Source organism: Ischnura elegans, chromosome 8 (assembly GCF_921293095.1).
Source record: "Ischnura elegans chromosome 8, ioIscEleg1.1, whole genome shotgun sequence".
Lineage (NCBI taxonomy): Eukaryota > Metazoa > Arthropoda > Insecta > Odonata > Coenagrionidae > Ischnura > Ischnura elegans.
Window position 1 is genome coordinate 101085033 of NC_060253.1, and position 26842 is coordinate 101111874.

The following is a 26842-nucleotide window of genomic DNA, read 5'->3' on the forward strand; positions in this document are numbered from 1 at the left end:
AATTATTTTTCTACATAATCAATCCATTATTCACTTCCTCACGCTGCTCTGTGCTACATTGTATTTCAAGGTAGAATTAATTTTGCAGACCTATTTCACTTCTAGATGTGACTCTGATTTCTTTATTTTTTCACGATTTTGGTGTGCCGAAAAGTTATTGTTGTGCAACTTTCACTCAAAGTCGTTAATGGTTAAGAACCATTTCAAACCATCAATCCGATTTCACACTCAGATTTCACACAACTACGTTGGCAATGCTGCACAGGGAGTATCCGGGTTCCGGGTATCTTTTGTTCCTTTGAAAAAATGACAACTGAAATTCGCCTTGGCCATGTTGTGATACTGCGTGGTGCGAATTTGTCAATATCGTAAAAATATAAATATATTACAGTTGAAACGACAGGAAGGTAAATTTCCATTTGAAAAACATGGGGAAAAAGAAGAAGGATGGAAATAACTTGGGGAGAGCACTAATCAGGGATAGATTCTCTGGAAGAAAAACTGGTGGAAATGACTCCATGGTATGTTTTTCTCATTATTGTTGGGTTATTGGTGAGATAATAATGTTCGGTTAGTAAAGCTGTGATTTATTACAGCTGCATACAGCAGATATAGCTGATGGATATGATTGGGGAAGACTGAATCTTCAGTCAGTGACTGAAGAAAGTTCGTTTCAAGAGTTTTTATCTACAGCCGAGCTTGCTGGTACTGAATTTCAGGTGAGATGCGTCAGGCGATAGATTTCAATCGGTTTTGTGTTTGATTTTTTTGTTGAATTGTCATAAAAATTTAACATAAACTCGCATATCTATACTGTCCTGTTACTTCCTTTCCATGTAGGCTGAGAAACTGAACATAGCGTTCGTAAGTACAGTTAGCCAAGTTGGGCTACTGACCGATTCGGAGAAAAGCAGAATTGAAGATGTGCAAGAGAGGAATAAACAGTTTCTTCAGATACCCAGAAGGTTCTATAAATTTTATTATATTAAGAACGTTATTCTTATAATAATATCTTAAGTTGAAAATGCGTTTTCTGATTTTCGCATCGTCATTTTTGAAGTTTTTTTCCTCATTGAATGTTTCCCTGCATGCATCATGTTCGTATTGTCGTGCATCTTCTTCCAGCTAATTTTATTTAATCGCTCTCTTTTTTTTCATCCTGTCTCTTGATTCTACCCACGAATTGAGGAATATCCGTATTTAATGTTTTACAAATCCGTGCTGATCTGAATACTGATCCGTGGAAGTATGAACCTTATGTATCCGAGAATTACATTTAAATAATCGTCTGACTCGAGACCTCAGTCGAGAGGTTCGTCCAACCAATCTATAGATTGATGGCTTAGGTTGACATTTGCAAAATCACTAAGTTAAATATGACATTTACATTATCGTTTAATAGAAGGTATGAAAACTTTTTTTTATCTGACGTTGGTCTGTGTTATTTTATCTTAATATTAATTACTTGCCCTTAATTTTCAGTTTTAATTGATGCATTATCAGGGCTATGATGGCATCATAACAAATATATATCAAGCGTTTAGGCTTTGCGCAGTGGAACCTCACATCTATAGTGCGATATAAATCAATTAGTTTAATCCTGCACTCTTTGCATGTTGATTCCTATCCCTTCCTCTCTGCCTTCTTACCAGTGTGATAGCCAGGAATTTGGTTTGTGGGGGTCCTAAACCAGGGGAAAAATTTTCTGTCACTTTGATAATGACAATAAAGTACTTGAAACCCAGGTTCGGAATAATTAAAGTTTTTGTAGAAAATTACTGAGTGATTTATTTTGCACTACATCCCTCAATACTGGTAATTATTCCCCATCACTCTATAAAATCAATATGATAATGAGATCAAAATGCATAGTACATTAAAGATGACATTGGACCCACATTTGTGTTAAAAGAAGTTAGAAAACTGCATCAGTAAATTTTATGAAATAGAGATAGATAATTGTCTTCAATAATTGTTTCTTTTTCATTCTTCTCAGCACAATCAGTGCATTAAAATCGATGTTCCACCTTCATGTTTTGTAAAAATATGTTGATTTTAATGTATCAAAAATATCTAAATGAATAACTTCCCTCGGTATTCTGCATATAACAGAATTATTTTTGTTTTTTATGATAAAATATCTATCATAGGAGAACTATAAATTAATTAAATAAATGCATTCCTATTTCCAATGAAAATGTTGAAAGGCAATAAATTAAATCAAATTACTAATATCTGTGAACAAAGAATAGATGACAATACTACTTAGTATAGAGAAGAATGTTAAATAAGCATAATGTTAAAATTTTGGTCTTCATTGTTTAGAAAGCTATAAATCTGTTAAGCTTGAATGATGAAATCATTTTTCCATCCCTCAGAATGATAGCTCATGCGATGGGTTTCAAGGGATCCAGAGTGATTTCTCGACCCATCACTTTCTGTATCACGTGGTCATTTCCATCGTCCCTTTTTCTATTATTTTCGCTTATTCTGTTACTTTCAATATTTACAACTGTCATTCAATGAAAAGGCAAGTGTGGTTTTATAATTACTGTTAGCGGCCAGTTGTTCTGATTGGCTGCAATAAGGTACCAGCAGTTGTTTCAGCGACGGAAAAAGGGACATGCCGAGTTATGGAATAAGGGATGGGATATGCATCCCTGGAGCCATTGTAGAAAATGATCATGTGAAACGGTAATTTTTTTCGCCATCATTGGAGCGATTGTTGGAGATATGGCTTGTAAGGGATGGAAAAATGATTGTGTATTTCAGGCTTTACTCTTTGTAGTATTTACATCATAGAATGGCAGAAAGATATTTTTCTACACATACCGTTGCCATTTTGTTCAAGTTATGTAGACACAGACTGTTTTTAAATGCCTATGTCCTACTATCGTGCAGTCATACCCTCCAGAAAGCTTTGAACATCTTTCACCCGTAGTAGTTGTGGCTGAATCGCCCTTTTTTCAAGTGTTCATAACAGTCAGGTGGTAGTCTTTAGATGTCAATTGCTGACGAACTTGAGTTAATCCAAACCCTTGCAAGGTCACTCTTTTATGGATGTTTTCTCTCGCGTATCCACCAAAAATGAGGAAGTACTTTGTCGAATGAAGGATGATTTATTCAACCTTTTTGTTCGATTCTCCCATGTGCATTGTATTTTTTGGAGTGTTAAGCTTTTCCTTGGAAACATGTGGTGAATCCCTTGAATTAGTGATAAATAATTTTTTAGATTTTGGGAAGGTATTAGTGAATGAAAATGAACTTCCATGAACATGAGTTTTCCTTTATTTCATTCCTCATTGAGAGAAGTTGTTGCTACTGATGGTTTTCTTCACAAACAGTTCAGAGACCAATCATTTCTGCTGTTAGATTTCACAAAATATGCCTGGTCTTGAGTAAATGGACTAGAGATCCTTTGTATTGGTGCAAGGAAAGAATTTCTGTTGACTAGAGTGGCTCTGGATCCTCTACTGGCTGAGGAGGTCTGAAAATGATAGAAATCTGAAAGCAATTTAAGTTTTACCCTTTTTTCCTTTGTTGTGGGAATGGATTCTTTACAATTTTTCCTCTAGGTATGCTGTTGAAGGTTGAAATTTTGACAGTTATGTTTGCTATCTCCTTGATTGAAATATTGGCATTTATTTAGTGTATCTGTTGGGAAGCCCAAGAAGAATTCATAGGTATTTCTTGCTGGAAAAGGTGAAGTACCTTCTCCATGGTGAACTTGACCCATTTGCTTAGAGCTTTCGTGACATTAATCAATGCATATCTTCTGTCCACTTTGTATTATGTTATAGGGTAGAGAATGTGCCCATGTTTTATTACTTAATGGTCACAATTAGCATTAAGATTCCATGTGGTTTATGATGTTGCATCTATCATTGTTATTAAAAGCATTCTTCCTCAGATAGTAGGTTTTATGTGAAGCATTCGAATAATCACCCTGGCATATCCCATATCCCAAATAGAACTTCTTCTCTTCCTCGAAGTAGCGTGAGCATGGAGAGTTTTGAGGTGGGAAGAATTGATAACATCATCTTTTTAGTAATTTGCTCCAACATCAAGTACATGAAAATGAAATGTTCAAGTTCATGCTCTCTAGCATTCTTTGTTTGATCAGAATTTAAGGCTGGAAGGAAAATTATCCCTCTCCAAAAATTTGATGTGTTGTGTGTTCTGATACCTCTTTCAATCTGAATCTGCCTTGCAAAAATGTCTTTAGTCTAAGCTTTCCATCATGGCTTTGTTAGAAAATTTATTACCTTTGTCGTAGTATTTTTTCTAATATTTGTTGTTTACTTTTTTTCCTGGACAGGCCCAAGTGGGATGCTGATACTACTCCAGAAGAGCTTCATTCCAGTGAACGAGATGCTTTCCTCGATTGGCGCAGAAAGTTGGCTTTGTTTCAAGAAGAAAATTCTAATAATGGCATCATTTTGACTCCGTATGAAAAAAATATAGAATTTTGGAGGCAGCTTTGGAGAGTGGTGGAGAAAAGGTAGTCATTTTCTCAATTATTATATTCCAGAATTTATTTTTCTTCAGCTTGCGAACAAAATCAGTCTTTAACATACCTCTTTGAACATGAATAGAATATTTCCATTCTGAAGAAGTGATATCTTCACTGTATGTAGCCATGAGTTATTAGTTAGTTGTAAAAGTGTGAGTAATTTTATGAATGCCATTGTATTCATCCACTCAAGTTATAAGCCATAACATCAGAAAATTTGGCGAATATTTTAAGCTTAACAGTTGCAGATTTGCAAGTTTTTGCTTCACTTTAATTTTGTGATATCTCAGTTGTACTCTTGTTTTCAGTCAATTGTACTGTTTGCCTTAATTTTGTCAGATATTGCTTGATTCTTGAGACCCATTAAAATTCCTTACTAATTGATGAAATTTCTGGATGCTTGGTTTTTGTGGGTGAAATATTAAGTATATTTGCATAGTGCACAAAATCTTTCTGAAACATCATCCCATAAATTATGAGTTTCCTAGAATAAAAAATCAATAAACAATAAATGCCTTTTAACACACTGCTATCCCATGACCAGATTTCATAACTGTGACAAGCTGTGCAGCTCAAGGTCATGCCCAATCTGATTCATGATCAATAGAAGGGCTCTACATAACAAGAAAGAGCAACTTGAGCATAATTCTGAAAATAGATGTGAAATTTGGGGATGCACATTAACACACAGTTAAATAACTTCAATGTAGGTATTTTGTATTAGGGGCCAAAATACATAGCAATGAAAAAAATCAGTTTTGCTGCCGAGAGGTTTCTCATTCAGGAGTTGCCATATTAGCCATTATTAGCCATTGGATTGTTGCAGTAGGATAAATTTTTAGCCTTTTTATACCATGCATATATTTATAAGAATTTTGTATACTGGAAAAATTGGTTTCATGAAATATTTATCTTTTTCTCTATAGTGACATTGTGGTCCAAATAGTAGATGCAAGAAACCCACTTCTCTTTCGGTGTGATGATCTTGAGAGATATGTCGAAGAAGTAGCCTTGCAGCAAGGTCATGCAAAAACAAATTTCATATTGGTCAACAAGGCCGATTTCCTGTCGCAGAATCAAAGGGAACTGTGGGCTAAATTTTTCAATGACCAAAAGATTCACATGGCATTCTTTTCTGCAATTAAGCCAGATTTATATGACGAGGCACTCAAGGAAGAAGACGAAGAGGGTGATGAGAGTGCGGATTCAGAAAATAGCGGAAGTGATGAGGATGAAGTGGGAGTAGACAAGAAACCAGCGGAATCAGAAGGTTCCACGTCCATGTCTGAAAGTCTGGGCAGTGGTGGACCAAGTCCTAGCAATGCGCCACAACCAAGCACTACTCAAGCTGAAAAGACGTCTCCTGTGAGTGAAAAATCTGAAATGGCTGTGAAACCCAGTGGCACTTCAATGGAAGAAGTGGAGAAAAATACCGGTGAGAGCCAGGAAAATAGTGTTCAAGAGTGTGGTGAAAGTGATGAAGAAATAAGGAACTCTGCAAAGGTTTTAAATCGAAAAGAACTTATTAACTTGTTCAAAAACCTCAAAATTAGTGGGCCAAAAAATCCTGCCAATGGTGGTGTTCGGACAGTGGGACTTGTCGGCTACCCCAATGTTGGCAAGAGTTCAACCATCAACTGCCTCATAGAAGAAAAAAAGGTGTCAGTGTCTGCCACCCCTGGAAAGACAAAGCATTTTCAGGTTTGTATGTTCGAAATCAAAAAGTCGATAAGTAATAATCAAATAGTGTCTTCAAAAGAACCATTTCCTATTTCATTAACACTTCTGCCTTTTAATAATAGTGAATTTTAGTTAAAGGCATGATTAGCACTGCCCAAATATAATTAGTTGCAATTCTTTCCTTTGCAACATTCTGTGGATTTTCTCATGTCTCTCTCCTTTGTACAAATTGTAAAATAATTTGTGAAAACGGTTTTAATGTCACGAGAGTCAAACTTGAATAGTGTGCATTTGTGGTAAGGTGCATGCAATGACATTTAGCACAATTGATTCAAAGAGATCTAAATTATGGCATAAAATACAAGAGTGGTCAATGTACCACTTGCAATCACTATAGGTAAAAGCTGGGATTGCTCATGACCTGAAATAAGGATGAGTCAATTTTTTTGGTTCTCGGTACCGGTCTGGTTCTCCCCTATCGGTTCTCGATACTCGGTTCCAGGGATGAACTCTTATTATTTGAATTAATGGCAAATTTAAATGAGCAATCACAAGAAATTAATGAAAATAATTTCACATAAGATGTAAATTAGCATGAAAGCTGTGTAAAATAAACTTAAGATAGTCTCCATAATTTTATTTGCCAAGCAAAAAAGTTTAAATAACACGTTTTAGAATGCATGTTCAACCAATATGTCACAATACATTAGTCAGGCACTGGTTTTTACTCAAGGTTTTGATTTTAAAAATTCAACATTTTTACTCTATCTTAGTCTAATCTATTCTTTTTTGGACGAAATATTGCGTGAATAGGCATAGGAATAGGTACTCAATAGGCATTCTCTGACAACAATAGCGGTCGATGTTGATTTTTAAGGGCTGCGCTAATGTACTTGGAGCACAGTTTATATACTGCATAGCATCCGGATCAGTAGTGACACTCCCCCAACATCTGACAACATCATCCGTTAATTTGTTGTAACTTGTGAGTCAGTTCAAAATATATTCTGTATTCTACAATGTAGCTTAAATTGTCACATTAATTGGCAACTTATTTGCATGCTTCACTGTCACAGTTCTTATAACCTCAACAATAAACTGCTCAACACAGCGGTAGAGCGACACCAAGGATAAACTGAGCAGCTGTGAGCTAACGCAAAATTGCAATGCAGTGTTGCATTCTGCAGGATAACTACACTTTTCGATGCCTTACATACATTCATCAACTTACGAAGCTCTTGGAATGCATCTTACTCATATGCCGAAGAATTACTGTATATATATTGTGGCATCCCACCCCCGACTCGCCCGGATACCACAATAGAACCGGGGGGAGACGTCGCACAAAAATAAAAAGAAATATACAAATCCGCGAAGATCCCTCCCGCATGGGACCTACGGGACAAAACTATGCCACTCACTTCTCGTAATTCACATAAATAAAAAAAATATTCCCCTTCTGTGAAGATGATTGCGGGTGGGGGGTTCCCGATTCAAACTGATGGGTGACGTTCGGGCGCTGATGCACTCGTCCAACACGCATTTACGGAAGGAAAACGGACGGGGCGAAAGGAAGGGCGAGGGATATTTTCCTTGAGGTGACCCGTGAAGGAAATCAGAACAAAACACTCACTCAAACACTTTCAATTAAACAAAATATAATTCACACAAATAAGGTTGCATATGACAAAAACAAAATAAACCCTCTTATACGCTAATGAAATATGAATTGGTGAAAGCCACTTATGAAACATCAATGATAAATAAATAAAAAAAAACAACAACAATATAACTTGGTTTCTAGATGAAAATCAATATAGAAAATGATGACAACAGAGTAAAGTTCGGTGGTGAACACGTAAATATGATACAAATTCAATGATTTCTTGACTGGGGAGGTAAATGATAGTCCATCCCGACGAATGTAAATTTGGGTGCGAACTTTAATTGTACTGGTGATTAATTTCACTTTCACTAATGTAACGGGTGCGTTCCGTGACTGTTTGTCTTAACTTGGCTTGGCAGGAGACACGAGGGGGCTTTGGGGGGGGAGGATAGCTGCAATCTTACTTTATCGTAGTCCGAGTTTGGACCAGGTTGGATCCAACAAACTCTCGTTCCATTTACTGCACTCCTTTCTCCCTTGTTGGAGGAAGCTGCATCCGGAACGGAGGTAATGCGTCCTCTTCAGCTGGTCCTTTGCTCCTTCGGACAGGGGGGGATTCTTCTTCCAGATCAATCTTTCTGAAATAATGTTTGGGCCCCTTGTCTCCTCCTGCCGTGCGTCGCACTGATTTCGGGCATAGGCTCCGCCCGACAGTCACTTAAGAATTCTCTAGGTTCTCTTACGAGCACCACCTTTTATTATCCCTCAACTTGGGGTGGGGGTAACGCACAATGAACAAAAACAGGGGAAGTAACACGCCATTCACTCAGGAAAAACCCGAGCTCCCCTCCTCCCACACGCACACACACACACACTCACACACAACCATACAAAAATCGGCGAAAACACATTCATTCCCTCTTACTCATCCACGCCTTCCTCCACGGGCCATGGTCAGGGGGTGGGGTTTTGGGAAAGGTCGTGGAAAGAGCGGGTAAACTGGTAGGGAAGAAAATGCGCCGAGTAGAAATGCACTGTAATGGGGCTTGAACCATTACAATATACATGATTCAATCGTAAGACCAATTTCAGACAAAACAATTTGCTGCCGTTCACGGCACGGCACACGGTGTTGTAGAGAATCGTCTGGTCTGAAAGCCACCTGAATTTCTCATGAATAACAGCAGCAGCAAAGCAGCCTCAATGTAGCCTTAATGTGTGTATTTCAAGCCGTAGACGGTGCATTGCCGGGTCAGAATTAAATGGTCGCCATACCATCAACTATGTTCCACTCGCAATTCCACTCATTTGAAGACATCCGTGGAGACCTATGTTAAGTTGAACGGATGGCCCAGTGCCATGGTCTGCGGCGGGCAAAAAGTCAGCCCATTTGAAAGCGGCTGCGGCAGTGGAAATATTACAATGTTGACAAGAGGGAAAAGCTGACAAACCCTTAAATGCGCATGTTAGCCAGCAACTATCCAAGGAAAAAACATGGACGCCATGCATAGTAAAGTAATATATGGGTTTTTAATTTTATTTTCACTTTTTGGCCTTGAATATGCCGCAGTCCATCTCAGCTTAGGGTACCAAATTCAAATCCTTGCACCCGTTCTGAGCCGGTTTCAAAGTACCAACTTTATGCGATCAGTTCTCGATACCGGTTCCACAGGCCAAGAACCAGCAATACCGATAACCTGGTACCATAACCGCCCCTGACCTGAACCATCTCCCCTAGAAAACCTTCATTTTCAGTTTATCTGTTCCAAAATGTGAAAAAAAACTCAGTCTTATTTAATGGAATATAATGAAGTGGTGGGTGAAATAAAAATCCAAATGGTCAAATGACCTCCTCCAGTCATTTTAGTATTACCATAGAGTAAGTATATATAGAGAGCTCACCACACGTACAAAAATCGTATACGTTTTTGGTGTAGTTCTAGAGCGATTAACCAGATGTCACTAGAAGAATTTTGGCAATTTTTTAATTTGCTCGTTCCACAAGTCTAAAAATATATTCTGAAGCAGAAAAGGTTGCTACATTAAGTGGAGACATTAATTATTCGATTTTGTTTATAACAATTGTTATAAAAAATATTTTCTCGAATTTCGGCTAGTTACTTGACTTTTCCGAGTTTATATTCCTAATCCATTTTCCGGCAGACTGTTCTTAGTATAAAGTTGAAACTTGCAGGAAATGTTCATAGCACATTTGTTTCCATACTAGTAAACTTTAATTTGTTTATAACTCAGTTTCAACGTTGTTATGTGTGTTTATATATCTTTCGGACGAAAAATTTGGAATTTTGCAGGGTAAAAATCAATCGCCTGCTAACTTTCGTATCTTGCGATATAGGTCCATATATGCTGCGTATGAAATTTGGACAAAACTATAAATTTATTTTTGGTGAAAGAGTTGTAACTTTATCTCAATTACAAAGGGAGTTATGCATTTTTTAATGGCCGCACCTCGTCAGGCTTTCCTTACTGGCCTGGGTCTACGCAGAAAGCTCCCGCCTCCTAAGGAGTTCGTTTTGCCATCAGATAGGTTGGCGAGGCGAGGGTTTTGTTTTGACGAGGAAGAGATTTTCCGTGAGGGAAGATCTTTTCGCTTCAAGAGACAATATAAATCTTATTGATGGTCATCGCATCGTTGAACGATCAACATATCGAATGAAATACATTTCGCGTAGTGTGCTTCAGAACTTCAGATAGGAAATACCTCACTTTGGTGAAGTGTAAATGCTATTTACAACACCAAGGGCCGGAATATTACAATAAAAAGGGAATGCGAGATTGGATCTCTACACTGAACATCAATGCACTGTTTGCCTTTCGCTAACGGTCATAGCCTCTTCACCACAGTTGGTAACTAAAGCTTAAAAGTATTTGGTAATGAATTCCTAAGCGCGCAGCTTCAAACGAACACAAAGAGGAATGGATCAGCAGTAGCATTTTTGGGAATAGGGGTGGTCGGTGACCTTGATTTGTTTGCTCGATAGCGGGATGAGTAATGGCCCATTCTGTTACCACGTCGAAAATGGAAAGGTTTCTTTCGGCTGTACCAGTTTTCTACTTCAGGTCTTACGTATGGGGCCGGGGATCATCTAATGCATGTTTTTGTCTTTCCTTGAGACCTTATTCTGATCATAGTTGTGATAATCGTCGTCTCGTCAATAACAAGACGCATTGTCGTTTGAGGAAAGTTTTGTTTTAAGCGTTAGCATTTAGTTGAGGTTCTTAAAAGTAAAACAAATAGCGGCTGCGATTGGGCCCGGGTTCACTCATTGCTTAAATTCTTGCCTCATTATATGAATGAATCCCTTCTCCCAGGGGCCGAAAAACTAAATATCCAAAGATACATTTTATGCGGTGAGCATTTATATAGCAATATCGAATGGAGTATTTTTGGCATATTCTAATTGTAAGTTGCTGCGGCACTAGAAAAATATGGCGATTCAAAACTATCCGCCCTCCCCTTTTTCGGAATTAAACCTCCTATTATGCAGTTTTGCATATTGAAACTGCAAGCAAAATTTGCTTCGTAGGCCTCATGGGGAATCCTAATTCGTAGGCTAAAATATGTTATCGCGTTAGAATCTTGAGTTATCCATTCATTAATTGTTATAAAACATTTGATTCTATGTATATTAGATATTGATTGCTTTTCGTACACATTTTAACAGTCCAAAACCTATTTTTTGTCTTTGATAACAAGTTATTCATTTAAATACAGATTTTCAACACTAATACAGGATTTGTTATAATCATGCGACATAAAGTAGGTTCGAAGATTTTCGCGGCGTTGATCAGATTATCTCTGCATTCTCTTCGGGTTTCCACCGCGTCCGTTGGCTTTTGTCGAAACTGTTCTCGCCAAAAGGCAACGGACGCGGTGGAAACCCGAAGAGAAGGCAGAGATCATGCAACATAAAGTTTTAAGTCCAAACGTCGAACTGCAACCGACCTGTTGACGAGCCTTTCGGGAGGTACTTCCTCTGAGTGGCTGAAATGCCATCTATCAATGATTTTCCCGAGGTGTGACCCTCATTTTCCTCCATTGCTGGGGACTTATGTCCCGACGAGTAAAAACTAGTGATGTGTTTATAGAAGGTTAAAAAACTTCCATCTGATGTAAAAACATTTCGACGGAGTCGACGTACAAGTAGCCCTCCGGCGCGAGAATGTAGGAAAATAAAATTGTGCAATATATATAATTATATTACCTTTGCTAATCCAAGTAAATCTCACCGTATGAAAGTTAATCACAACCAAGTTGATTTTGATCAATCAATTAGAAGGTAAACGAAGAAGATTTTACTATTTCCAAAGCAGAAAAAGGAACAGTGTGCTAATCCGTAATAAGGTCTCATGCATCGCCAAATGTGATGCTGTGTTGGAGGATACCTCATTCGTGATTCTCCCCCGTGATCCAACGGATAGATTCCAAAAAAGTGTTAAAAAAGCTTTATCTTCCTGCTGTAATTTTATAAATTAGCCCCTAAATTAAATATCATCTTTAGGCAATTGCCTGGTTTTTCACCAAAATATAATATTAATAGCCCCATCATTTTGCCACAGAAACTTCAACACCTCATACGTCACCATCCAACTCCAAGCTAGTTTCATTTGACCTAAAAAATCTATTTACTTCTGTACCTGTACAAACAACTTTGTTACTTATTGAGAGACCACAATATTAAAATCAGTGTGTCTTGTGAACTTCATTGCCTAATGGAACAGAGTGCCAGCCAAAATTATTTTTTCTACAATAAGAATATTTATCACCAAACAGACGGCCTTGCGATGTGGTATTCCCTTTCACCTGTAATAGCCGAAATATTTACGGTCAATTCAAAACGCCAATTATTTGATTCGGGCATTCTATCTCATCTAACATCTTCTGGTACCGCTAAGTATGTTGACTACATCATTTGCCGCTGGACCGGAATTGTCAGACAATTAGATAATTTCACACAATAATATAATATGAATGATAATCCACAATGAAATCAATTGCAATTTCAAATGGCTACAGCTTTAATACTAAAAATTGGTGCCGGTCATTTTTTGTGGGAGACCTTTCCAACAGGCTTGCAAACAAATTCCCCAAAAATAAATTCAATGTTTCTTTTTACAACCCTTGCACTCTCGGTGAAGTTCTGTGTCGTAACAAAGACAAAATAGAACCCATCCATCAATCCGGCATTTACAAAGTTAATTGTGAATCGTGCCACTTGAGTTTCATTGGTCGAACAGGCAGAAGTTTTATTATGAGAATGAAAGAACATAGAAGGTGCAGGAAACTGGGATGAAACGTCACTTATCGCCAAACATTTGGTACAGACTTTTCATTCTTGTCATTTTCAACCAGAATTTTCTCAACCCCTTCAGTAACGGCACAAGGCTTGATGTTTTAGAGCAGTTTGAAATAGTACAAATTTATACAAATATTCTTATTAGATATTAGATGTTCCCGTGGACATACCCCGTTAAGACGGTCTAAGGCTCCGCTACGCGGTGTAATGAAACGTCCGTTTTCGCAGTAAAATCCTTAGGGTGAGGGATCGGAGAGTAAAGAAGGTATAAGTCTCAGCTGGTATCTTTCTGGTAGGTCTTTTGTATGATTCCCGGGAAAACAAGTCACTTTTTCGAAGTGTGAACGCTTTTAATAGAAGCATGGTCTTCGATCGTATCCAAAGAAAACGAAATGAACTTCAATGAAACGTGCACTCACCTCGGCAAAAATACTTCCACTGTCTTCGCCACAGACCATTTGAGAATCGGTGTCTTGAAGCAAAACATAAAAACGGTGAATGCTGAGCGTTAAAACCCATATAGTTCCAATAACATTACCGCGTCGCGGCTAATCCAACTCCCGACGCGCGCAGACGAACCCTGCCGCACGATCGATAAATCAATGTAATTTTCGGCGTCGCAAACTTATTTCCAAGATAACTGCATAAACACCTAAAAAAATCTTCAAAGAATGCTCTCATATAAGTTACTTTGCGTGACTTTGCCGAAAAATTATTTGAAACTCTACCTCAATGTAGAACTTTGTCGCAAAACAGTATCCGCCATTTTGTAACTGCACGGTAAGAATTGATCGATGATATTCTTAAAGATTACGGAAAATTAAAGAAAGAAAACCATGCCAACAGATTATGTGGTTTTTTATTCTGCATGAATCCACCTACAACTTCACCTTCTACTTACTTTGGAAGATTTTCAGAGAAAATTGAAGACGGGCGTTTTTATGGAACGTTGCTCACGTTTAAGCCTGTGTATCTCAGAATCGGGTAGGATCTTTGTAAAATTAAGTGCATATCCTTAAATTTCAATTAGTTTTGAGTATACCTGCGAAGTTTCAAGTTTATAACTCAAAAAAAGTCATGTTGTAATTTTGTCCGGCTTTTTTCGATTACCGCCCACTGTGCGATATCCAACGGTCAAATTTGAATCAAAATATTTGCATCAAAATTTGATGCAACTAACGCGCACCCTATCCCACGGTCAAAATTTCATCCAACTGGCTTTTGGTACCATCATTTGTACAAAACACCGTTTTGTCCAAATGGATAGGGCAGGTTCTAAATTTTCATCCAATAGGATGAAACCAACCATTCACTGGGCCCTTGACAAAAAAGCATCGCCAAGCGCTGACACAGAGGCCACATAGGTGAAGCCGGTGTCCCTTGGTCAAATTTGCATCAAAATATTTGTCCAAAAATTTTGATGCAAATTGCAAATATTTTGATGCAACTGGACGGGGGTGTCCCACGATGCATATCATTTGGACGAAAAGGAAAAGGAAAAAGACGATATTTATGTAAACAAATTTGGAAGCCTATGGAAGTGAAGGATTCTGTCTTTTTTAGCAGGCGAAATTGTATGAACAGGCCTCTTGAACATTAAAGAGGCGAAAAAAAGAAAACAGAAGGAATGCTGAACTTGGCCTTGGCTGGAAAGGGGGTATGAAAGCGTTGGAATAAGCATGCTAAACATGATGGAGAAGGAGTTGGTCGCCGATGTTCCCGTATATTATCGATAATAATTGACGATAAGTGAGGATATTTGCATGTCCCTTATTAGCAAGGCTGAGGGCAGAATAAAACGGCAGGATACAAACGTGAGGCAGTTTATTCCCGCGGTGAAAATATTATTAATAATTAGATGGATATTGTGGTTGAGAAGATGTTATGAATAGTGCTGTAAACGTGCATTTAAATCAAATTTTTCCTCTCCTAATCTAGCAGTTGCTAAAGACCAATTTTTGCTCATTTTTACTTTTAGGACCACACCAGGCGATGAAATAGACGATCTTGAACGTATATATATATTCGGAATAATGTTTTGTGAATTCACTTCGCGGTATGGTGACATTATAAATTCATAAGTAAACCATTTAGTATTCAATACAGTACTAATGAAAAAACTCAACCGGTTTCGATATTTTCAGGTATTTATCTAGAGGTTTACGATAACGCTAATGACCTGAAAAGAAGGAAACCGGTTGGGTTTTTAATGCATACTGTGTGGAATACAACAAAGTTTGCAAATGAGCATTTTAATTAATAAAATATATATTATGGACACAAAAATAAACTTTGTTGTATTCCACACAGTATGCATTAAAAACCCAACCGGTTTCCCTCTTTTCAGGCCTTTAGAGTTAATTGTATTGTATTCGATCGCTTCTCAGAACGACTTCAATCGCGTTTTGGTAATCTATTGAAGTAAATACGATAGGCTGCATGCTCTGCTAATGGGAAAATCCACTACCGGCTTCCCTTTCTTTCAATCCGAAGTGGCAAGAGACCCGTTTCCCGAACACATGCCGGACCTTAGGGACGTGGGAAGTGGTCCTTAGTCGGGACCTTTTGTTATCTTAACTTGGTGCACCACCCAACTTTAGTTTATTGCTTTCCTAGGGGGGGTCTGACCTGCAATTGAAGCTTCACGTGTTAATAGGTGAGGTCTTTACCCTCCACCCGCCTCCTTTTGGACGGGTTGTATTGCAGGTCCGCCGCTAGCATGCATTTTCGCACAAAGGAGGAGGCCCAGGAATCTCGCAATAAAGATATTAGAAAATACCGCGAGCATTACGCGAGAAAAATATCTCGAATTCATACGAATGAGGATATTTTCCGGTGACTGATCCTGACATCGAACCCTTTTATTAGCGCATTAGGAACTGACTGAACAAATGTCGGGGCCTTAAAGATCTTTCGCAGGAGGTTCGTGATCTTGGTCTTGCTAGAGTCTCAAAATTCTGCGAGCGAATGCGAAGAGAGGGATGGGTGGGATTGGGAAGAATCTGATGATGAATAATTATAATACATAATCCGTAAAGTAATAAATCATTAACCATGCTTATATGAGAATAAAAGAGTCACTTAAATACTATTTTGACATTTATTTAAAAATTACTTTTAGTCCATACAGAAGAACCTCACGAAATCTGGAAATCGCACCTCTTTAACGTAAGTCAATGAACCCAACAACCCTCTTTTTAGCCTTTTTTATTTATTGACTAATTTCAAAGATCATTTACTCATACTTCATAACTAATTATCATTTATTTTCATGTTTTATCATGATTTGCGTTCGTCTATGCAGTCAGCGTTACGATTAGCCATATAATAAGTTAAAGTTCCACGTATCGCCTAAAATAATATTTTTTCGCAAAAATAACTGCAGAAATTAAAGTAGCATGCCAAAAAACGTGTAGAGAGCAATTTTCAGAGACATCCAACGAAAATATGATTTTGGTCAAACTTTTTCGCGATCTGGGCCTTTGTGCGCCGCCTCTCCTTCTATGCTCTCTCAGTCTTCCCTTCCTTCGATGCTTGGGGTACTGACAGAGTTTGGAAGACGGGGAGCGGGAAGGAAAGGGGATAGGCGAGGTGACCTTGAAGAAAAAGACCCTCTCGCCTCTGGCTAGCTACTCTCGTGCCACCTTCCTGCTTTTTGAGAATTAAAACTGTCGATACGATTTCCTCCTATGCCGTGAGCCCTCTATAATATACTTACTCTATGGTATTACCATTTTCAAAAATTTGCTAGTAAATTTTTTTAATTTGTTTCAAAAGGAGTTAAAACACTTACATACAGTTTATCCTTCTATAACTAGGTCATTCATGTGAACAGGGCTATTATATTCACTTTAGACTGATGTTCAGGACATATTTGTTTCCAAAATTCTTTGTGAGTGACGTGCATAATTCAATTTATGATATGGATTCATATGTCATTAATAGTTGAGTAAGAATTTGATGCACTGCTAGTGAATTTGGGACAGCAAGTCTCCTATTGATGTAACATTTTTAGGAGTGGCAAAAACAATTTGAAAGATTTATGTATTCATAAAATGCTGTTTAGTGTTTTAGGTAAAAAATATTATCGCCAAATAAACTTCTCTCGGGCTTGTTCGTGGGTAAGAATATTTAAGGCAGCCGATGTTTCGGGTTCCATCTCGTTTCCATACAAGGTTAGTAGCCTTGAGAATAGGTAAACAAGACGGAGCTCGAAACATCAGCTGCCTTGCTTTTTCTTACCCGCTTGCGAACCTGAAAGGTGTTCAATGGTTTCCGGCTCAACTTTGTGGTAATTGAAGTCCAAAAATGACAAAACGCTTTTGTTTTCTTCCATGGATATATTTTTTGTTACAACATGTTTCAACCTCAAGATACTTGAAAATGACCTCTTAAGAGTGAAACATTGTCGCATCTCCAGCGACATTCTTGGTTGCGAGGGAGACCCAGGATCGGTTAATCATGGCGTTGAGTAAGGAAAGGCTGGGATGGGAATTTTAAAACACCCGGGGGGTGCGTTTATTGGTTTCAGAAAGTTACAGGGGAGGGGCATGTAAGGGCGGGCGAGGTCCGCGGCTGCTGCTTCCGTATGGCTGGGTCTGGCTCTGTCCGGAACTGCCTCTCTGGGAATCTCCGTGGATCCACGCCAGCTCTGGCGGGTCCAAGCGCTATGGCGGGGTCATGGGCCATGTGCTCCGTCTGCTTCCGCGGGTGATGACCTCAGGCGGGCGGTGGTGTCCGGGGAGAGGACCCCCTGGGACGGCGTGCCGCTCCTCGTGGAGGGTGCGAGTGCGGCGCCGATCCACCCACAGTTTACGGGGCATCTGGCTGTGTGGGGGGACAAATCGTCAGCGCCTAGTGGTCGAACTTCTGAGGATATGCTTGCTCGGGTTCACCCTTAGGCAGCCTCCACCGCGACTGCCTTCCACGGTCTCGGGCAGCGTCTTTTATACCCAATCCTGGCCTCCCTCCGGCCAATGAGGGTGCTCCGCTAGGACACATGGTGACGCGTTCAATGAGAAGGGGGTGGGGTGGGAAGGTCTAGTGGTGTGATGGTAACTTGTAGGCGCGGGAGTGGTGGAAATCACATGGTGGCACGTGTGAGAGGAGGCTCCGGGCTGGAGTGGGGAAGGTCACGTGGTGACGCGTTCTTCACTGGGGGCGCGTGTTTTAAAGTGGGTTTTGTCCATGTTATATTGCAGCACAACAACATGTTGTACCAAAAAAATAAATCGTTGAAAGAAAACTAAGTCATTTTTTCATTTGTGTTCTGAAAGGTGTTTATATATTCTATTCGCTGGGAAAGTGTTAAATCATAAATAATATCTTCTCTCTGTTGCAGACTTTATTTGTTGACAGTGACCTTCTCCTGTGTGATTGCCCTGGTTTGGTGATGCCCTCATTTGTCTCGACTCAAGCAGAGATGGTCCTATGGGGTATCTTACCTGTTGACCGCTTGAGGGATCATGTGCCTTCTGTATCCTTGTTGGCATCCCTCATCCCGAGGGTTGCTCTGGAAGATCAGTATGGGATAATGCTGCCCAAACCAATGGAAGGAGAAGACCCAGACAGACCGCCCACTTCTGAAGAGCTCCTTAATGCTTACGGCTGTATGTGCCTTTACTTGTGCTCGTTTTGTCTTTTGCCAGTTGCATGTCTCACCATTTGTTCCTCCAATATGTGTATGAATGTAGTTTTAGTATTATTCAAAATTATAAGCTTGGGTCCAATATTTTTGGAAGTGAAAGTATCAAAAACACAATTTGGATATTTACACTCTATATTGGTAAATAAGGCAAACTGAGCCAGACCCCTTGCAAAATTTGGATTGGACTCAGTTCCGATCATTCTTAGTTTGACTAGTGAACAGTGATGTGTGAGTGAATGAGGGGAAATGCTGTAATTAGATATCTTTATAAAATGGCTTTACTAGTTCTTATGAAACCCGTGTTGTTAAAATCTCTATAACATGTATTTAAAATATGTCATGATAATCAGCCAACTTATACTTTTTACACATTAATTGTCCTAATTGCAAATGTGTAAAAGAAGCTAATTTGTTGTAAAAATGCTTTTAATTGTACATGATGCTCTGTAGTGTTAATTCAGTTATTAAAATTATAATTTCTTTGCTATAGATATTAGAGGCTTCATGACTCAAAGAGGTCTTCCCGATAACCCAAGAACTGCTCGATATGTCCTTAAAGACTTCATAAATGGCAAGCTGCTCTACTGTAGGGCACCTCCAGGTCATAATCAGAAGGACTTTCATGAATTTGACTCATCCAAAAAGAAAAATAAGGTTTCTTCTGCTACTGTTACTCCTCAAATGAGGGTAGTGCGGGTAAGTAACATTCCTTTCATCCATGATTTTGAAAAAGAGTGGTGTGCTGATTTTGTTTAAGTGGAGGAAAGCCCCTAAATATTAAAGAAAAGTATAATCATCTCATGATCAATTCACTGGTAGTTTTGGCATCACTTTGCACTATATGCCTGACACAGTTCACTATTTTGTTTTTGCATGTTGGAAAATTATTGTTTTTTTTTAAGTTATACATATTTGTTTTCCAATAATTCTTTAAATATATTTTGCATTGTTATTATATAAAGTGTAATTAATATCATTAGGTCTATTGATTAAATCCTATGTATTTACTTTTACAGTTCACTTTACTTTGTAATGCTCATAATTTCTGACTCCTTTAAAGCCTATTTAAGGTACCTAATTAAAGAGGTTTACAGGTACATTCAGGATTTTTCACATTGAAGGTCAAAGTTTCTTGTACCTCAATTTTAAAGGAATGACTGAAAGCTTATTCTCTTTGTGATAAATCCTAGAAAAACCTCAATAGCAACGAGATTGCCGAACTAGTTAGGCCTCATGAAGGGTGTTTAAAAATTAATTGTTGTTTTTTAATAAAAGTAACAGAATCTTGTGTATCATTATTTTCAACTGTTTAAACCTTGGAATATCTCAAAGAAATTTGCAATAATTTCAATATGCTTCTTTGTCTATGATTAGAAGCATGTTCCACTGGAAGTTTTTCATTCAGAATTAGCAACCAAATGCATGAATTTTCACTACATAAAAAATGAAAATATGTATCATCCTATACATGACTTATATCATTAGTTTAAGAAGGGCATGGCATGGTGAAGAACTTCAGTTTGAATTTGGCTAATTTTTTGCAAATTTTCATTTTTTAGGGCAAAGTGGTTGCTGAGGAATTGGATAAAGCTTTTTTCAGACAGGCTACCATTGGTGTACACAGCAAAGGTGTGAAACCTGCTGGCATTGGGGGATCATTTCCAGGGCCTTCTCCAGCTGGTGGCAGGTATATCATCTTGTTTTTTTTCCTCTATATTTTTGGAATAAATTATTTTTATGATGTTATAAATCATCTATTGTACTTATATGAGTATTATTACAGTTGACTATAGTTATTCTGAAGCAAATCGTTGGTTCCGACGAAAAAGCCTATCCATTCCATAGGAAAAGAAACATACACCCATGTCTCGTATTGCGCAATTTCGATATAGCGCAAATTCGTTCCTGGGGGAAACATTGCAACGCAGTGTAGCCTAATCAAAAATCTTAAACGCTCTCGTGATAAAACGTGAACTTGCGCTAAGTACACACGAAATTTCAATCATTTTACGCATATTAATATTATTGCTTGCCTCAAATCTTCTTTAGTCGAAATCCATTGCTGTGCAATGGCCAAAAGTATTACTCGTCATTGGGTCCAGATAGCCGGCCTACCGAAGTAATTTATCTCGTCTCCTTAATAGAATGATAATAAATAATTTAGATCGTTAATTAAGCGTGGGGCTAGTGGAAATGATTTTTTTTCAGCAATACGGTTTGAGACGTATTTTTGCCATCATAGGTTATCGGGGGATTGACTTCCAGGTAGAGGGTCTACGCTAAAGCCTTCAAGGTCATCGGTATTCACGGGGGAGAAATGGAGCGGTGGCCGAGTGGCGCATGAATAGCATCAACACATAAAAGGGTCCGCTATAGAGTCTCAAACACAATGGCTTTGTTCCCTCCCCGCAGTCGTAGGCCTTCTGCGTCTCAGGAATACAGTTCAGCAGTGGAAGGTGATATAGATAGAGCCATACAGAGTAAAAACCAAGAGAATATGGCAAAAAATAGGAATGCGTGTAGAAAAATCAAGAATTTATCAAGAAAAACTATAAACCTAGAAGAGGAAATGAAAGAGGTCAATTGCTTTGAAAATGGAGAGCGTCAAAGCGATATTGCGCGGAAGTTTAAACACACGATGCCTTATTCTGAATAAAGACGAAGTTAAAACATCAGTGACCTCAGCCGCACCAACTTCAACCAAGCGGTCTACACATACGGAAAGTTCATAGTGAATCAGTTAAAAAGACGAGAGTGGTAATCGCTCTGAGACATTTAGTGAAAGCTCCGGTTGGTTTCAGAATTTAAACTGCAAGCAGGTATTTTCAGTGCGGCGATATCAGGTGAATCTGCAAGTGTTGATAGCGCAGTCACCGCAACATTTTCTGATGAACTCCAAGCCGTGATTGAAAGTGGCTACTTTCCCCCTCAACCAGTTTTTAGTGTTGACGAGACGATATTGTTTTGGAAAGGAATGCAATCTCGTTCATTCATTTTCAGGGAAGGAAAACCTGGGTCAGGTTTCAAGGCATTAAAAGACTGTTTCACGTAGCTGCTAATGACTCGGAGGACTTCAAATTAAAATGATTTATCATTCATTAACTCCGCTAGCTATGAAATGGCATTCAAAGTAGCATTTTCCTGTCATTTCGATGAGCGACAAAAGGGCCTGGGTGACACAATAGTTGTTTTTAGACAAGTTTGAAAAATCGTCAACTGCCGGCAACGCATTACGATCCCCTGAGATAGCAGATGTTAGCCCACCCGCACGACAGGAGGGAATTTCAAAAGCACGTAAGAATTTTTTTAACGTAAATAAAAGTCTTTGAATGCGTGCATACTATCTTTTAAGATGTTTTAAACTATAAACATTTATATAAATAATGTTTTCTTAGGCTTTTTATGGGAACAATGATGTTTTAGAGGAAATTCAATACCCAAGACCTATGCTACCAGGAACGCATCCCTATCTTCCCAATGGAAAACGCTCTCGTACAACGCAAATTCGTATAGCGCAAAGACCCCAAGGAACGCATCCCTTGCGCTATACGAGACATGGGTGTAATTATGAAATTTTCATTGTTACGAAATTATGAACCTCAGTCCTGGTCCCGACGGTTACATAATCAGCTTTATTACAAAGTTCCATGAATAAGCAATGACATTTAGGTGGATATACACTACGCTATGCTTTAATAATTGTGCCTAAGTTCTCCTCATGTACTGTGCCAAAGAGCATCAATTATGGTTCTTTCCTCAGTATACACGCAATATCATATAATAAGTTTCATTCCTGTGGTGTCACGGTGACCCACTCATTATCGCCCGTAGATTGGACATACTGTTAGTCCCTTCCCTACGCACATTCGATTTACGAACTTTCAGAGATACGAACATTCAAAAATTTCAAATTTAAAATTTAGTGCCTTTCAATTTGGTTGATGCGATGCGGTGGGGTGTAGAGGAACTCGTACTTTAAGCATAATCTGAACAAAGAAGCATTTAATCCGTTCTGAAGTTAGGAAATGTTCAGCGTTTTGCCCATTCTTCCTTACCGCAGTGAGTGATTTTTTTCAGCTCTGGCTGCATCACACACCCAGATAAATCAGTTCGTCACAATCGTGAGTTAACGCAAACTTGTGATGCAGTGTTGCGTTCTGCAGGATAACAGCAACCCTCGATGTCTTTAACACGTTGCGTATGGATGGCGAGAATTCTCGTCATTTTTTCGCGAACGTTCCCGACGGATGACGAAGATTCTTGTCGTTTAGGTGCGTCAACCTTAACAATTATAAAGCGTACAATATGTATTTGCTTGCGATGCCCTTTACAATTGTTTAGGTTGACGCGCCTATATGATGAGAATCTTCGTCATCCGTCCAGAATGTTCGGGGAAAAAATGACGAGAATTCTCGCCATCCGCACGCAACGTGTTAATACAGTCCAGCCAGCAAGAGTTGCCTGATGACAGCACAAGAGGAGGGGCAGAAAACCCTGTGCCAGCATGGTTTGCAGCAAATCGCAGTCCCCCAAATGCACCTCACACCCTCGCCTAGTCATACAAGGTTGTCACATGCATGTGAAGCACCAAAATAAGCCTGAACCACCAAAACAAGCCCATTCTGCGAATCGCCAAAACAAGTGATTCTTCCTTTGGGTCCTTCACGCTCTTTGTCCCTTCCAGAACTCTTCTTCACGGAACCCTTTTGTTTACAAGTGATGTGGGCGTTTCCCTTTCTTACCTGGCAACCTGCACCCTACCCTGAACTAGACCCTTCTGCCTGTCATCAGACAACTCTCGGTGGCCGGACTGTGGGTTTATCAACTTACCAACAAGATCTCGGAACACATCTAGTTTGTATATCATGGACTTACTGTATTCAGGAAGATACTAACCCTTGATTGCTTCATGCCGCATTCTTATATTGAGAAACTGAAACAAATTTTTTTGCTTTTATAAATTTGCTGGTAATTTAATGGTGTACATTACGCACTTTGTTTTTTTCGACGATTCTGAAAAGAAACGTTCGTATGAACTTCGTTATTATGAACCTCCGGTTTTTCGGTCCCGTGAACTTCACAATAACGAGAGTCTAAAGTAATAATATTTTATCTGTTCATCCCACCCATGCACCCAGGGGCAGTCTGGGATGATTGGGGACCCTCGGCTATGGCTCATGATGGGGTGTCCCTTATTGGAAGATTCAGGGGTCTTCCCCAGAAATTTGTAAGAAACTGCATGCCCGGAAATAGATTTTTGATGTTTTAAAAACTACATAAAATTCTGTAAAAATAGCAATTTCACAAGAAAAAAATACTATGAGAAGTGAGAACTTCACACCTTATAAAAAATAATAATGTATTATGGTTCTATTTTCTATTATTTAGAGAATTTGTACTTTGAAAAGGCATTGAAATCTAAAGAACCTCTAAAATAACCTTTTCAAAATGACCCTTTCAAAAAAGCATTAGGTTTTCTTTTAAATTCTGGCACTTTTATTTTATAATTTTTTTTAATATGATCTTTTTACACTGAGTATGCATCCAGTGTAAAGCAATTAATGAAAACATTGAATTTTATGATTGCAAAATCACTTTGGTTCAAGTAAACAGTCTTTTTAATTACACCTTTCATGTGCGCTTCATGGCAGACATGGGTGTTGTAGGGGGCCCCCTAAGCTCGGGGCCCTCGGTGATTGCCAAACAGGCAACCTGGCCAGATGGCCCCTGCCAAATTTACTGGCCCAAGTCACCCGAAAGTTCTCTTTTCTGGCCTGTTCACATGGGAAATTAACATGTACAAGTTAATGTCTAAATGAATGAATGTAAAAATGCCCTGTGTAACCATCCAGCTTGTGCTAATGCATCAATAGAAAATTGAATCTGTTTTGTTTGGTGTATACATTTGTTCATCTTGCATTCCAGTCCACCAAAATTTTTCTTGAATTAAAACAAACTCATACCTGTTAATTACCATTTAACTTGGCCTTTACAAATACAGTGAAGTCCCATGCCTATCGGAACCTAGTTAATCAGGGAATTCATCAATTTATTTCAATTAACATATTTTTGTTAACTCATTGGTAGTATCGTCAGAATTGTAGAAGGAATTATTCTCATCTGAATGGGGCGAAGGATATACTTTGAGAATGAAAATATCAGAATTTTCATTTCTGAGGGACATACAATCTAGATCCAGCGAAAAACATAAGGGACACTGCCTTGTAATGTGCAATAGAAGACAATGGATAGAAGACAATATAGACATGTTTCCAAATTACTTTGTAAAAAACTATTGCAGACGCACTAATTATATTACATTTGAAATCCCTCAAATATATCAAGTCCTGATGGTGCGGAATTCTGGGTGCTCAACTGTTTAAATTTATATGTTTTAAATGATAGTGGTTTAATGAAGTGGTTTTGGTGCCAATGGTATTTGTTGTCTCGAGGCATCTCAAAGAAATTGCTAAGTAAGTTATGGATTTCTGTAGACTTTTAGTACCCCCAAAACAAATTTATAGCCACTTAACGGCTTTGGAGTAGCATTTTCCAAGCCAAAACAAGGATCAGGTATTGTATTAGGACTTGATACAGTGTGAGAAATCTTGTATGCATAGCAATCCAGGAGCCGGAGTGTGTTTTGCTTATATTGCATAATGGTTGCCCAAAATTGTCTTTGGTAATATGGAGATGGTTCTATGCAACTTAAATATCTAATGGGGCTAATAGCCTTTCTTTGTTTTATTGAATGAAAATTAAACTATGTTTATCCACATAAAATATTTAGTAGATCACTACCATGGTTGCGATGCTCCGCATTATCCTCAGGCCTGAGGATGACGCGATGCCGACCGAGGTGGTGCATTGAAACCATGGTAGTGAGCTAATAAATATTTTATGTGGAAAAAATAGTTTAATTTTCATTCAACATTAATAAATTTCATAAAGTATTGCCTCAAACCATCAACTTACTTTTGTTGTTTCATGATTCCATATTTTTTGCTGCAATATTTGTTTACATTATTTTATTTCTTCTCTCCCTATTAGCTCTGCAAATCCTGCTAAGCCATGGAAGAAACATAATAACAAAAACAAGAGAGAGAAACTACGACGTGTATACTCACATTTGGATGAATAAATTGTATTATCTTGAATCTGCCTTGCTTGGCAAAACTAGTTAAAGCATTTGATTTCAGTGTGTACATAGTCACTTTTTGGGAAAATTTCAAATTTTTATTATGTTCTGTTAAACATCAGTTAATCATGTTGTTGATAAATGCAAAACCTCTGATATTGTACATTTTCTTCTTTTGTTAAAGCCTTTAAAACATTGGTAATTTTTTATGAACTCTTCTTTGGATGAATTTTATTACGTATATGTATTCCATTTAAATCCCCTTAAATATGCACACTTGGTCACTTTGTATATTCTAGACATGAGTTTATGGTATGTTTCATTGACTTTTAACCTAATAGTGTAGGATTTATTTTAATTTGTAGTTGAAATGGAGTTTATAGCTCCATTAATTTGAAGTTACTTTGACTTAATATTTTATTTCGTGTAGACAATGAGTGAGTTCAATTTTATGACATCCTTGTGCGCCGAGGCAAAAAATGAGATTGTGTATTGCAATGCATCTTTAGTAGTATTTTTTCTAACCTTCGACGTACATAAGAGAGTACGGTAAGTAAGAGAGGTGTATATTAGACAATTGTGTGTTGGGTGGTAGGAATTATAATCCATGTAGACAGCATTTTTGTCAACTCCCTTACTGAGAGGAATTCAAGATTAACTTAACTCTGACTTCATAGTCTACATTTTTAGTAAATGAAATACTGTTTCTTTTATTGGCCTTTATTTTCTTCTATTTCTGCTCAGGAAACTGAAAAAGCTTGACTGTCACTGCTGAGGTTAATACATAGGTTTATGATAATTCATGATTATGACCTTAAGAGGTCATAATTGTGAATTAAAACTTACCTGATATGCAAACTTCAGTCGTGAGGCCATTAGAGGTGAGGTTTTCAATAACATTTTTGATCAAAATCCTCATGAAAACTAAATGAAGGACTTT

General features: G+C 38.2%; 1 protein-coding gene across 1 annotated transcript; it reads left to right on the plus strand.

Annotated features, from left to right (window-relative positions):
* Positions 1-303: 303 nt before the first annotated feature.
* On the plus strand, positions 304-26115 carry LOC124164555 (large subunit GTPase 1 homolog). The gene is made up of 9 exons (XM_046541927.1): positions 304-521; positions 597-719; positions 841-965; positions 4319-4501; positions 5440-6214; positions 18459-18726; positions 19255-19460; positions 20324-20451; positions 25815-26115. The coding sequence occupies exons 1-9, from the start codon at positions 429-431 to the stop codon at positions 25903-25905; spliced, it is 1992 nt and encodes a 663-aa protein (XP_046397883.1). The 5' UTR covers positions 304-428; the 3' UTR covers positions 25906-26115.
* Positions 26116-26842: the final 727 nt, after the last annotated feature.

Excerpts from the sequence above, each read along its gene's own strand:
- LOC124164555 (XM_046541927.1), top strand. The coding sequence starts at position 429 with ATGGGGAAAAAGAAGAAGGATGGAAATAACTTGGGGAGAGCACTAATC. Across the intron at positions 720-840 it reads TTGCTGGTACTGAATTTCAG|GCTGAGAAACTGAACATAGC; the intron begins GTGAGATGCGTC and ends CTTTCCATGTAG. Across the intron at positions 4,502-5,439 it reads TGGAGAGTGGTGGAGAAAAG|TGACATTGTGGTCCAAATAG; the intron begins GTAGTCATTTTC and ends TTTTCTCTATAG.